This window comes from Chiloscyllium punctatum, chromosome 1 (genome assembly GCF_047496795.1).
Source record: "Chiloscyllium punctatum isolate Juve2018m chromosome 1, sChiPun1.3, whole genome shotgun sequence".
NCBI classification, from domain to species: domain Eukaryota; kingdom Metazoa; phylum Chordata; class Chondrichthyes; order Orectolobiformes; family Hemiscylliidae; genus Chiloscyllium; species Chiloscyllium punctatum.
In genome coordinates, this window is record NC_092739.1 from 80,000,121 (window position 1) to 80,015,000 (window position 14,880).

General features: G+C 41.8%; 1 protein-coding gene across 3 annotated transcripts in view; it reads right to left on the bottom strand.

Annotated features, from left to right (window-relative positions):
• dlc1 (DLC1 Rho GTPase activating protein) overlaps nucleotides 1-14,880 on the bottom strand; it is a 477,757-nt gene that overhangs the window by 320,221 nt on the left and 142,656 nt on the right. For all 3 annotated transcript variants that reach the window (XM_072569847.1, XM_072569866.1, XM_072569856.1), the window contains exon 4: nucleotides 6,783-6,914. In XM_072569847.1, coding sequence (XP_072425948.1) covers nucleotides 6,783-6,914 — 132 coding nt within the window. The remainder of the gene's footprint in view (nucleotides 1-6,782; nucleotides 6,915-14,880) is intronic.

Sequence of the window (14,880 nt, forward strand, 5' to 3'; positions counted from 1 at the left end):
TTGCTAAATTCTTTAAGATTAGTTGGAGCTCGCACTGCACAAACACTGAATAATTTTACCAGCCATACAGATAAACAACCAATGGTGCTTTAATAACTGCTGAAGCCCACTGTCAAAACATCAAGACAATGCTTTATGCTTTCCTCAATGTGAAGTCTGAATAAGTCTCATTGTTCCCTCCCAAGTAATACTGTAAACTGGTCTGATCGACTCTGACCACCTTCCTCTACTTCTTAAATGTCTACTTTTTACTATGACATACTCGATAGCCATTGAGTGTAAGACAGTTGCCACACTGGTCCACTTTGGTACAGTGTACTGCCTCTAGAGGCACAACAGGCCTCAGTCACCTGCTCAAATCCTTAACATGATGATCATAAATTAATTTCAAGCAATATCCTCAGGCATGTCCCTCAGTCAGCTTTTGCCCTTATCTGTCTCTTATCCATTTCTAAATCTAAAGTTTGCATCATAGATTAGATTACTTACAGTGTGGAAACAGGCCCTTCGGCCCAACAAGTCCACACCGAGCCGCAACCCACCCAGACCCATTCCCCTACACCTAACACTACAGGCAATTTAGCATGGCCAATTCACCTAACCTGCACATTTTTGGACTGTGGGAGGAAACCGGAGCACCCGGAGGAAACCCACGCAGACACGGGAGAATGTGCAAATTCCACACAGACAGTCGCCTGAGGCGGGAATTGAACCTGGGTCTCTGGCGCTGTGAGGCAGCAGTGCTAACCACTGTGTCACTGTGCCGCCCTAAAGCAAGACTTTACATTTCTATGTCTCGTCACAAAGAATGGAACAAGTTTCCAAGCATTTCACCTGTTGGAGGATTAAAGCAAACACCAATTAAAGAAATGACGTAACAGTTGGCAGAGGAGCAGAAAGCAGCAGCAGAGAGTGGCTCTCGAGGTGAGGTGGCAAGGCGGCAGCTGTATTTAGAGAGGTAATGTTAAACAGCAGCAGCTTAAACAGTGATTACAGAACTTTGGAACAGAACAGAGGAATAGTGGATATGTGCCATGGCACAGTGCAGGAGGAAATCATTGTGAGTGAAGCAATAGAGAGAGTTTAAAACAATAAAATTAATTAGTTGACACATAGAAACCGAGCTGAGTTTGACATTGACGGCACTATTCCGTACACGCAGCCCAGCCGCTGAGTTTAATTTTGGCGCATGAGTCAGAAATATTCCCTGTCCTGTTTTCAGGATTAGGATCAAAATCAACCTCACAGCACAGCTCATGTGCTCTGAAACCTGAAATGTCTGGGCAACAGAATGAGCACAACTATCTAAATAAAGATAAATTGTTTCCACATGACCACCACATTCTAAACAAGCTAAAATTGTTAAACAAATCAAAATTGAGCAAAAATCTGCTGAAACATAGAATTAAACTCTGAGTTTCAGGTGGCGGAGAAGAATAGTGGAAATTAATTATTTTAAGATACTGTGACACAACATTAAGAAAAAGCTGTTGGAAAGGCTCAATTGCAATTCAAACTCCTTGGGTCAATGTGCTATGTTTATGGTACTCTGGATGTTACATCTGTTACACTGCAGTTACTTTCCTTCCCAAAGCCTGCTCTCCTGAAGGTAATACATCATGCTGAAGGATGGTTTCGCATTTGCAGCTGCTCTTCCAGTAACTCATCTAACTGTCAGTCCCTCATGTGTGATTCAGGTGAATAAGTTGGCATGAGTCACGGTGGTTATCACACCTTTCTATCCTCACCTCACAACCATCACAACAGCCATTGAAGAGCCATTAAGAGTATCAATTGTGGTTGATCCTCCTTCGACTTGGGTGAGGGCACCACGCTCCTTTGCCACCTTCATCAGTTCTGTTGTATCTGAGATCAGCTAAAGTAACACAGAGCTGAAAATGAGCCAAAGACTTGCACGACCTGTTCAGTTCTAAAAGTACAGTACACGGTTGACGTTTTCCAGCAACGACTTCCAATGTGCAAATTTTACAAGGTTGAAAACAAATATGGAACAAATTAGCCAAAGATTACATATCAAAATGTTGGCTTACTTAAACATAAACTTTAAATGTTTGTCTAAGCTTTAATTCTATTCCACAAACTTTGATATGGGGTTCAAACTTGTGAGTTTCACAAAATTAAACCTGCATCCAGTCCCAAAGGGCTTGACGGACTGACAGATTGTTAATTGACAGACCTGAATTGGGTTGGCTACCCCACATTTCTACACTAGCACTGATTGGCTATTCACATTTCTGCGCTGTTACTAATTGGATACTCCACATCTGTACACAGTCACCAATTTGAAGTATATTCTAAACAAGAGGACTGTCCATCACCCACCTTGTCCTTCTGTTTGTTGTTAGCCATATATTTCACCAGGAATTGACTCATTTACCTACCTTGTAGGCAGCAGAATACAACATAATATCAGTGAAAACATTGCCTAATATTTTGGCTCCAGTTACAGCAAGCAGTGACCCTGATGTGGCAGTACTTCGCTCATTTTAATTGTTTTCATTTCAATAGCACAATACATGATCATACAACCAAAGATAGATTTATCAGCCAAACAATTGCAATTATTTTCCAGTGGAGTTATATTTTTCTCTTGATGAGAAGCCTTCAAACAATTGAACACCATTTGGTGCTCTCAGCTCTTACTGATAAATGTCACTGTAAACCAGAGACACATTCCATGCTGTCACCTCTGTGTGGTCTGACCTACGTTTGCTGGTGCAGAGCAGAGAGCAAATAATTCAAGACATTAGGAACACTGTGGAGGGTTAAATTAAATTACACAGCTGGTTACATCTGAATGCCTTTATGTCTTCTCCTTGTCAATGCAACACTGGTAATGGAGTAATCAAAGTGTAATGGGGACATTACTCATCTCTAAAAACCCGATTCTTCACAAACCAAATCCTGCCAAATGAAAAAGACACTAGCCTTTTCAGACTCAGCCATGCCCCACACTCCCTATAAGCTTCACTTACTATAAATTTCAAAACTATAAATTCTACTAGTGCACTCAAGCAGAAACATGATAATTCATTATGGTCTATCTTCTAGGCCAGACATGCTAATTCAATCTCTTCTTTGGGGCTCAGTTCTGTTTACTGCCATAGCTGGTATTGTTTACATACAGTGCACTTTAGCTCTAATTACACTTGCAGAACTTTTTAACGCCACAGGCTCGCAGCAAGACAGATCCATGCACAGCATGAAAATACTGTGCAGGATTGTAAACCTTTTATGTCAATGCAAACAGCAAAAATTTAGTTTTGCTCTTCATTGGAAGTGTCTTGCTGCAGTTTCAGTGCAGTTTCAACAACTTTGCTGCATGCTGCCTCTTCTCTGCCCACTGTCTTGGTGTTGATTTGATTTGATTTATTTATTGTCATGTGTATCTTGTTACAAATTACAGTGAAGGGTATTGCAAAGTATTGCCCATCTTATAACTCAGAAAACTAGACAAAAACATAGAATATAAAGGCAGAAAAAAAATTAAGAAATAAAGAATCATTGATGTCCAGCATTCCTAATGCTTTAGTTAAACTGCAAATCACTCCAAAGGGCCAGGCTGAAGGACAATCTCTGCCCTATTTATCTAAGCATCACTCTTCAACAGAACATTAGTGTAGACAACACCTCATCAAGATTGCAGAGAATAAAATATAAAATGCACAATAACCTCCTCAATAAAGTGACAGGTACCTTGTGGGAACTGTCATGACCACAGGTAATAACTGAGATTAGCCATAAAAATGTCACACTTTAATTACATTTTGTATTCATTTTCAATAGAACAAAGGATATACAGCCAAATGTTGACTGCAGATGTAAGTTCAGTGACTGCCTGGAGAAAGAGAGAGACAGAGACACCCAGGAATGTCACATCTGTTGAGGTGTCAAGCAAGATTTAAAGCAAGAAAATGCACTACAAACTGAATTTATAATCTCCTAGGAGTATCTCAGACTGTGAACCTGATAGTGCAAAGGTAGTGAGAATCATATTTGCTTTTTTCTGATTTTAAGAATATCCAGGAACAAGGCCGAACATTAAGTTTCAGCCCTGGTCTATGTGTGAAATGCCTGACGTCCTTTAGCGCATGGACTGGTGCGCTGGGAATGTCACAGTGCTTAGAATAACCATTTAAATACCTTTGCACGGTAGGTTGCGAAAAGGCAAAAGATTCCCACACTCTGAGTGCTGTCCAATGAACTCAAAACAAAAAAAATCAACCTACAGAGTCCCCCAAGAATCTCAAAATTGATTGTTCAACGATTAATATTTGATGAAACTGGTGACAGCGCAACAACTGCAAACTTCACCTATTCACTCTTCTTCAACAATTTTGCTGAATTAAAAAAAATGGCTACTTTGCCTTTTGGATTAGAATACTCTGCTTCCCAATAATGCAAAGATATCACAACTTCAATGGTAAATTTGAGTGTGCAGCAACCAATGGTTGTACTCCAGTGGTAGCCTTTGCTGGTTCTTCAAAGGTCACTTTGGCCTCAAAGTTGAGAGCAATAACAATAGACTGTGATGGATGGTTGATTTTTCTTGCAGGTCTCTGTGCGCCAAATGTCTACCAGAGTTAACGCCTCCCTCTAAGTCTGCATACCTGCTCATGCCTGGTTAACTGACTCAACTTGGAAGAGATAAAAAAAAGAACTATGGATGCTAGAAATCAGAAGCAAAAACTCAAATTGCTCGAAAAGCTCACCAGGTCTGGCAGCAATTGTTGTTTTGGGTCCAGTGACCTTTCTCTAGAACTGGACCTGAAACGTTATCTCTGCTTTCTCTCCACAAATGCCAGGGAACTATAGACATCGGTGGTGGGCAAGTTGTTGGAGAGAATCCTGAGGGACAGGATTTACATGTATGAAAAGGCAAGACTGATTAGGGGTAGTCAACATGGCTTTATGTGTGGGAAATCATGCCTCAGTAACTTGATTGAGTTTCTTGAAGAAGTAACAAAGAGTATTGATGAGGGCAGAGAGTGGACGTGATCTAAATGGACTTCAGTAAGGCATTTGACAAGGTTCCTTGTGGTAAACTGGTTAGCAAGTTTAGATCTGATGGAAGACAGGGAGAATTAACCATTTGGACACAGAACTGATTTGAAGGTAGAAGACAAAAGGTGGTGGTGGAGGGTTGCCTTTCAGACTGGAGGCCTGTGACCAATGGTGTGCCACAAGGATCAGTGCTGGGTCCACTGCTTTTCATCATTTATATAAATGATTTGGATGTGAACATTGGAGGTATAGTTAGTAAGTTTGCAGGTGACACTAAAATTGGAGATGTAGTGGACAGCGAAGACAGGTTACCTCAGAGTACAACGGGATCTTGATCAGATAGGTCAATGGGCTAAGGAATGGCAGATGGAGTTTAATTTAGATAAATGTGAGTTGCTACATTTTGGAAAGGCAAATCTGAGCAGGACTAATACACTTAATGGTAAGGTCCTAGGAAGTGTTGCCGAACAAAGAGACCCTGGAGTGTAGGATCATAGCTCCTTGAAAGTGGAGTCACAGGTAGATAGGATAGTGAAGGTGGTGTTTGGTATGCTTTCCTTTATTGGTCAGAACATTAAGTATAAGAGTTGGGAGGTCATGTTGCGGCTGTACAGGACATTGGTAAGGCCACTTTTGGAATATTGCATGCAATTCTGGTCTCCTTCTTATCGGAAAGATGTTGTGAAACTTAGAAAGGCTCAGAAAAGATTCACAAGGAGGTTGCCAGGGTTGGAGGATCTGAGCTACAGGAAGAGGCTGATTAGGCCGCAGCTGTTTTCCCTGGAGGGTCGGAGGCTGAGGGGTGACCTTATAGAGGTTTACAAAGTTAAGAGGGGCCTGGATAGGATAAATAGACAAGGTCTTCTCCCTGGAGTGGGGAAGTCCAGAACTAGAGGGCATAAATTTAGGGTGAGAAGGGAAAGAATCAAAAGCGACCTAAGGGGCAACATTTTCATGCAGAAGGTGGTGTATGCATGAAATGGTGTGCATCAGATGATATGGTCGAGGTTCGTACAATTACAGCATTTATATGAATCGGAAGGACTTAGAGGGATATGAGCAAAGTGCTGGCAAATGGAGCTGGGTTAGGTTAGGATATCTAGTCGGCATGGAAGAGTTGGACCAAAGGGTTTGTTTCCGTGCTGTGCATCTCGATAGCTCTAAATGTTTTGAGATCTGCTGAGTTTTTCCAGCAATTTCTGTTTTTGTTCTAACTTGGAAGAGTAACAGCTGGGAATTATGTGCCCTCTCCTTTCTGTTGATAAATCAATGTGCTGCACTCTCTTTGAACCACATGGAACTGCTCTCCTCTCAAAGTAACTTGATTTACCACCTTAGGTATATTTTATGATTTTTCCATTCACTAATTCCACCAATGCCATAATTGTGAAAACATTTAATTTTTATTTGTTTCTGTGGTTGTAGATGGCTGCGTAAGTTCACTTTTAATAACTTTAATAAGGCCACAAAAGGTAAATGGAGACATTGTACTTCCATCATGTTTCACAAATGGCAACTACCTCTTTTTTGGAAGGTTGGGGATGATCAGAACAATGTTAAAAATGGCCAAACATTCTAATACCAATATTAGACCACATTTTATGCATTTTCTTGTTAAATTCAGCAGAGGAAAGAAAATATGATCCTTCGCAAAAAGTTTGCAGAGATAAAGAAAATCTTGGCATAAACATTGCTGCAATTTATAACCATCTGTCTAAACTAAAGAATTATCTGGTGCTTAAATTATCCAAACCTACCCCAGTCTTTGGTTTCGCCCCCGGACCTGCCATGGGGGATGTGGCTCCAAGTGGGGAATGAACAAGATGAACCTTCTGGTTTTGACTGATTGCAATCACATCTGCTCCATTCTCTGAATCAGATTCCAGCTCCTGCCAATAGACCGTGGGAAACATCATCATGTTAACTCATGCAAAGCAATAATAAAATAATTCAAGAAAGACTTGGCATTACACAATAACTTCTGTGACTTAAAGATGTGACAAATTATTTTACTGTCAATAAAATACTTTTGAAATGTCATCACTGCTGTAATGTAGGAAGTGTGGCAGCCAATTGACATACAGGAAACTCTCACAGCAGGAATGCGATAATAATCAGATAATTGATCTTTGTGATGTTTATTGAAGGATAAATAATAGTTTGGGCTGTGGGTCGACTCACTGCTGCCTTTGAATTAGAGTCACGAGATCTTTTATATCCAGCTGAGAGTTTGAGTAATAAATCCATATAAAATAACATTATAAGAAAATAATAACCTTAATAGTTTTTTTTTAAATCAGAGGATAGAGATTTGGGATGGATGGTAGTTTTAATAGCCATCTAGATATGAAATTCAAAATGTTCACAAATCTGAGATGATATATTCAACTCAAAAAGTTATTTCTTTTTATAATATCTTGTATTTTTGTTAAATTCCATTCCATTCATTCCAGTCTTAATATAAAGAACTTAATAGTGAACCAATGTCTGAAAATCCCCTTTATTCCATCTGTTTTGTTTCTAAAATGATTTATATGCTACACAGTATGCAAGTTGCATGTCATTGTTGCAATGTGTTTTGACCTGTGCAAACCATTTCCAATATAATGGCAGTCAGATGCTATGCAGTGTGTCAACATCACAATCCAAGAACTATTAGAGGCATGGCATATGATTGAAAAATCACTGAAATATTGACTGTTGAAGTGTTGTTTTCAACAATGCAGGATTCAACATGGAAAAACTTTGTGTACTGTTTCAGAAACTGTGCAGAAATCACTGCTTACTTGTAAGTTGCATTTAATGAAATTCGGTGGAGAATGGAGAATCCATTCAACATCTCAAATCCTACCAACAGCACATTTCATTTATGAGAACATAACACTTTGAGAGCTACAGCAGTTAGAAAAACACCAAAAGCTTGCATGTTAATTGGTAAATTCTCTCATTTTCCACCTTTTAGTGGGCTTCTCGATGATTAGGAGGCTCTAATTTTTATTGGGTTACGTTTTGACAGCTGACACCTGACATCGAGTATGTCACCCAAGAAACTGCTCTTCAGCTGTGGCTCTGGGCAGGGAATGTTGGCAAAGTATTAAATTGTGGCATGTATTAAATCTGAGAACTGTACCATATTGCAGAGACACAAAGAAGGATGTACACTGTGCAAAACTAGGTCTTTTATTTTGTGGGGTCATTTGTGTAACTGGCTGGATTGTTATTTATTATTTTATTTTGGTGAGCCCCAGTAAAGTCTGCAAGTTGGAATATATCATGTGAATAAATATAATAACTTTGGTGACCTGTGTTTGTTGTGCAGAATGAACGGCTTTATATCTTGTATTGTCAGCCTAGAAAGTTGGCAATAACAAAGAGCTAACTGTCACTTATTAAATGAGATACTTGTGATACACCGTAACTTAGAGAAACAAAATATTTACAGAAAAGTTAGTTAATCCCAAGGTATGACATTTGCACTCCACTCCCCCTGCTACCCTCTAGCCTCAAAAGGCCTAAAATGTCCAGAGACTTCCAGTACAGACATCAGTGTAAGAGAGAAGCAGGCATCTCGGCTGAATAATTGTCTCAGCCACTAGCTACCTGGAAATTTTGATGTCCACCTTGGTCAGGACAAGGAATAATCCCACAAAGAAATCTTCCAATCTGCCCACTCCCCTCTGCACTGAGTGGCCAAAGATCACGTGATAGAGTCAGAAATTAAGGAGCAGCCTTGGTAGAGAAGGAAATGGTGCTGCGACCGTGCCAATCTTAAATAGGTGTGAAACTTGGACCCCCTCCTGACTGGAAATTGCAGGTAGCCTGGAAATTGGTGGATCAGATTAATGGCACAGAACTGGTGCATGGAGCACAATTAATCTCGCCATACAGAGTTTCCCACAAACGGCCTGCAAATCCTCCAGACTACAGGAGTATAATGGCTGACCATACACGGTGAAGTAATGGAGGGGTTGCAAGAGTAGTTTGGACAAGAAACACCCCATGCAGAGCCGAATGATGCAGTCAGGTGGCCAGCGGGAGAAATGACTACAAAACTAGTTAAGAGCTACAATCAAGCATGCTGGGTACTTTGGTCAAGCAAGTTTAAACTCTGATCCAGGTTATACTGCAGTGAGGACATATTGTGACTGTAGACTGTGACTTGCAGTTTCCTGTGTTGACCGAATAAGTAAGGTGTCATCGTGGTCTGCTAGACATACATATATGGAATATGGTATGTGGCTGCTTACGACTTGGTATAAACATTTGGGAGTTGCTTACCAGTAAACTCCATTTGCTGGGATTGAACGATGTGATCTGGTTTGGTTAATTCATTGGCTGAGCACCAGAGATGTTTCTGGAAAATGAGCAACTTTGGGATAAAAGTTACCAGCTTAGACAAGGTAGCCCTTGAGACCAACATTTGAGAAGCACATGCCCTGGAGTTATCTTGAGAGAGACAAAGAGCCATGAGGCAAAATCTACAGCAAGAGCAAAGTTTGGCTGCTTCCCTCGAATTGGGGTGGTATTTGTTTCAAGCCAGACTTGTACAGTTAGAGTTAAATGTGAATTAAGTTAAAACTAAGGTAGAGTGAAGTTAAATGAAGTGAGTTAAAGTTGAGGTTAAGTTGGACGATGTAAGATGTAAATTTTGCAACAAATGTTTGTTTTATATTAAGTGTTGGTACATAAAGAGTTACATAAAGGAAGGTTTGTTTAATTAAAGTCTGAGCTGACTTCTGTCGTTCATGCTAGGGAAGAATATCTTGGTTAAAGGTTTGAGTACCCCTTTCGAGTAACAATGGCATGGAGGGAGCATCCTGGGAGGGAGATAAAGAGAGTAATTGAGAGTAATGCTAAATAAAACAAACATACAATTTGTAAAACTGACAATTGCTTTAGTAAGGAATGACAGAGGGATTGGGGAGTGATTGTGAAAAAGAGGGAGAGCAGTCAGGAATGACAGAGGAAAGACAGTGTAAAGCAGCTGAGGGAAGTTATTTTAAAAGCAAAATACTACAGATGATGGAAATCTGAAATAAAAATAGGAAATGCAAGGAACACTGAGCAGGTCTGACAGAATCTGCAGAGAGGCAAAGAAGAGACAAGGCTGCATCTTAACTTTCGTTAGCTAAGTCAGAGTTGCATTAAGTTGCTTGGAAGGGTTTCTGCCATGAGATGTGGCAAGGTACTGGAAGAAACTGCAAGGTACTCACTGTATCTTGTCAAAGTCCCCACATCAACAGCCTATCCCACCTCTATGGTGTCCCTCACACCTGATTCCGTCACCATCAAGCATTCCCAGAACAACTCGCCACTCTGTGGCTATCCAGGAAGTCACCAGTTGCCTTGTATGCATGCCATCTTTAAAAGGCCATTGTGTACCTGGATAAGCACTGTCAGACCAGAGTTGTCCAGTACCTTTCCTGACTTTTGCCCCAGTTGTGGCAGATGGGGAAATTGGCACTTTGTTTTGTGGGCACTGACCTGAAGATACTGCTGAATGGAACCATTAGAAGTTGGACTTACTCTTGCTCTAGGACCAACAATGAAGGTCTTGACACTGGACTATATCAACCTGGTTCAATGTGAGAGGCACATTCAGCCATCTGCAGGAATGCCCAACACTGTAGAAAAAAAGTCAATGATCTTCTCCAATCTGCCAATGTTAAGTGTGACCATCTTTTCTTCAATATTTCTCATTCTCTGTATCTCTGCTATAGCACCCAGCTCCCAGCAAGGCCCAGGCCCCTCTAATTATAAAGAACAGAGAAGAATACAGAACAGGAACAGGCCCTTCAGCTCTCCAAGCCCTTGCAGACACATTTAACCCTGAATGTAAGCTTGCTCACTGAGCTAGAAGGTTTATTTCAGACTAGGTAACATCAGTGAGCCTCCGCATGAAGCGCTGGTGGCATGGCCTGCTTTCCATTTAGGTTTCCTTGGGTTGGTGATGCCATTTCCTGTTCTTTTTCTCAGGGTGTGGTAAATGGGATCCAAGTCAATGTGTTTGTTGATAGAGTTCCGGTTCGAGTCCCAATCGGAACACTATCAACAAACACATTGACTTGGATCCCATGTACTGCCCCCGAGAAACAGAACAAGAAATGACATCACCACAGGAAATGACATCTCCAACTCAAGGAAACTTAAACATATAAATAGAAAGCGGGCCATACCACCAGTGCTTCATTCAGAGGCTCACTGGTGATGTTGCCTAGTATGGTGATGAAACATCTGAAAACAAACCTTCCAGCTCAGTGACCAAACCTACATCCAGAATCTCAACCTGGGCTTAAAATTTTCTTAAAACTAACTAACTTTTTGCCCTTCCACAATGTTTCACTTACAGGATCCATATCCCTCTATTCCCTTCGTGTTCATGTATTTGCCCAGGTGTTTCTTGAATGCTGCTATTGTGTCTGCTTCTGCCATCTCCCCAGGCAGCGTGTTCCAGGCACTCACCACCCTTTGTGTGAAAAACGTGCCTCGCACATCTCTTTTAAACATGTGCTCTCGCAGGTTTTCTGCTGCAACACCGCTACATTTAAACTAAGTAGCGGGGGGGAGGGGACAAGCTGGATGCTTAAAAAGGAAATTGAAGGGGTAGTTAGAACAAGAGAAGTCAAGAAAGACAACTGTACCAAGGAGGCAGAAAACTGGAAAAGGCATCATGCTGTAAAGTTGAGTGAAATAAGGGTTGAGGGGAAGGGTGAGAGCAGTAACAAATTAAAAATTCTATATATGAATGCACGAAGCATTAGACACAAGGTGGATGAGCTTGAGGCTCTTTTGGAAATTGGCAGATATGATATTGTGGGGATAACTGAGACGTGGCTTCATGGGGACAGGGCCTGGGAAATGAATATTCAAGGCTACACGTGTTATCGTAAGGATAGACTGACGGGCAGAGGGGGTGGGGTGGCCTTGTTGGTAAGGGAGGATATTCAGTCCCTTGCGCGGGCGGACCTAGAGTCAGGGGATGTAGAGTCAGTGTGGATAGAGCTTTGAAACACTAAGGGTAAAAAGACCCTCATGGGAGTCATCTACAGGCCCCCAAACAGTAGTCTGGATGTTGGAGGTAAGTTGAATCAGGAGCTGAAATTGGCTTGTCGCAAAGATGTTACTACAGTTGTTATGGGGGATTTTAACATGCAGGTAGACTGGGAGAATCAGGATGGTATCGGGCCTCAAGAAAGAGACTTTGTGGAGTGCCTCAGAGATGGATTTTTAGAGCAGCTGGTGCTGGAGCCGACCAGGGATAAGGCGATTCTGGATCTGGTATTGTGTAACGAACCAGAATTGGTCAGTGACCTCGAAGTGAAGGAGCCATTGGGAAGTAGTGACCATAATACAATAAGCTTCAATCTGCAATTTGAGAGGGAGTGGGTACAATCGGAGTGACAATATTTCAGTTGAATAAAGGGAAATATGGAGCTATGAGGGAGCAACTGGCCAAAGTTCAATGGTTCAATACCTTAACAGGGAAGACCGTGGAGGAACAATGGCGGATATTTCTGTGTATAATGCAGAAGATGCAGGATCAGTTCATTCCTAAAAGGAAGAAAGATCCCAGGAGGAGACATGGGCGGCCGTGGCTGACAAGGGAAGTAAAGAAACATATAAGGTTAAAAGAGAAAAAGTATAACTTAGCGAAGATAAGCGGGAAAACGGAGGACTGGGAAGCTTTTAAAGAACAACAGAGGATTAGTAAGAAGGAAATACGCAGAGAAAAAATGAGGTACGAAGGTAAACTGGCCAAGAATATAAAGGAGGATAGTAAAAGCTTTTTTAGGTATGTCCAAGGCAAAAAAATGGTTAGGCCAAAAATTGGGCCCTTGAAGACAGAAGCAGGGGAATATATTACTGGGAACGAAGAAATGGCAGAGGAATTAAATGGGTACTTCAGATCTGTGTTCACTGGGGAAGACACAAGCAATCTCCCTGAGGTAACAGTGGCTGAAGGACCTGAACTTAAGGGAATTTCTATTTGCCAGGATTTGGTGTTGGAGAGACTGTTAGGTCTGAAGGTTGATAAGTCTCCGGGACCTGATGGCCTGCATCCCAGGGTACTGAAGGAGGTGGCTCGGGAAATCGTGGATGCGCTGGTGATTATTTTCCAGAGTTCAATAGAATCGGGGTTGGTTCCTGAGGATTGGAGGGCGGCTAATGTTGTGCCACTTTTTAAGAAGGGTGGGCGGGAGAAAGCAGGAAATTATAGACCAGTTAGTCTGACCTCAGTGGTGGGAAAGATGCTGGAGTCTATTATAAAGGATGAAATTATGGCACATCTGGATAATAGTAACAGGATAGGACAGAGTCAGCATGGATTTATGAAGGGGAAATCATGCTTGACTAATCTTCTTGAATTTTTTGAGGATGTAACTCGGAAGATGGACGAGGGGGATCCAGTGGATGTACTGTACCTGGACTTTCAGAAAGCTTTTGATAAAGTCCCACACAAGAGGTTAGTGAGGAAAATTAGGGCGCACGGGATTGGGGGCAAAGTACTAGATTGGATAGAGAATTGGTTGGCTAATAGGAAACAAAGGGTAGTGATTAACGGCTCCATTTCGAAATGGCAGGCAGTGACCAGTGGGGTACCGCAGGGATCCGTGCTGGGACCGCAGCTTTTTACAATATATGTAAATGACATAGAAGATGGTATCAGCAATAACATTAGCAAATTTGCTGATGACACAAAGCTAGGTGGTAGGGTGAAATGTGATGAGGATGTTAGGGGATTACAGGGTGACCTGGACAAGTTAGGTGAGTGGGCAGATGCATGGCAGATGCAGTTTAATGTGGATAAATGTCTGGTTATCCACTTTGGTGGCAAGAACAGGAAGGCAGATTACTACCTCAATGGTATCAAATTAGGTAAAGGGGCTGTTCAGAGAGATCTGGGTGTTCTTGTCCACCAGTCAATGAAGGCAAGCATGCAGGTACAGCAGGTCGTGAAGAAGGCTAATAGCATGCTGGCCTTCATAACAAGAGGGATTGAGTATAGAAGCAAAGAGGTGCTTCTGCAGCTGTACAGGGCCCTGGTGAGACCACACCTGGAGTACTGTGTACAGTTCTGGTCTCCAAATTTGAGGAAAGACATTCTGGCTATTGAGGGTGTGCAGCGTAGGTTCACGAGGTCAATTCCTGGAATGGCAGGATTGCCTTACACTGAAAGACTGAAGCGACTGGGCTTGCATACCCTTGAGTTTAGAAGACTGAGAGGGGATCTGATTGAAACGTATAGGATTATGAAAGGACTGGACACTCTGGCAGGAGGGAACATATTTCCATTGATGGGGGAGTGCCGAACCAGAGGACACAACTTAAAAATACGGGGTAGACCATTTAGGACAGAGATGAGGAGAAACTACTTCACCCAGAGAGTGGTGGCTGTGTGGAATGCTCTGCCCCAGAGGGCAGTGGAGGCCCAGTCTCTGGATTCTTTTAAGAAAGAATTGGATAGAGCTCTTAAAGATAGTGGAGTCAAGGGGTATGGAGATAAGGCTGGAACAGGATACTGATTAGGAATGATCAGCCATGATCATATTGAATGGCGGTGCAGGCTCGAAGGGCAGAATGGCCTACTCCTGCGTCTATTGTCTATTGTCTATTGTCTATTGTCTATTGTGTCCCCTAGTAATTGATCCCTCCACCCTGGGAAAAAAACCTCATACTTTCCCCTCTATCCAAGCCATTCACACTCTTATAGACTTTTAGCAGATCACCCCCTCAACCTCTTGTGTTCCAGTGAAAACAAACCCAATCTATCCAACTTTTCTTCATAGCTAAAGTCCCCCATGCCAGGCAACATCCTGGTAAACCTTTTCTGTACTCTATCCAAAGCATCCACAT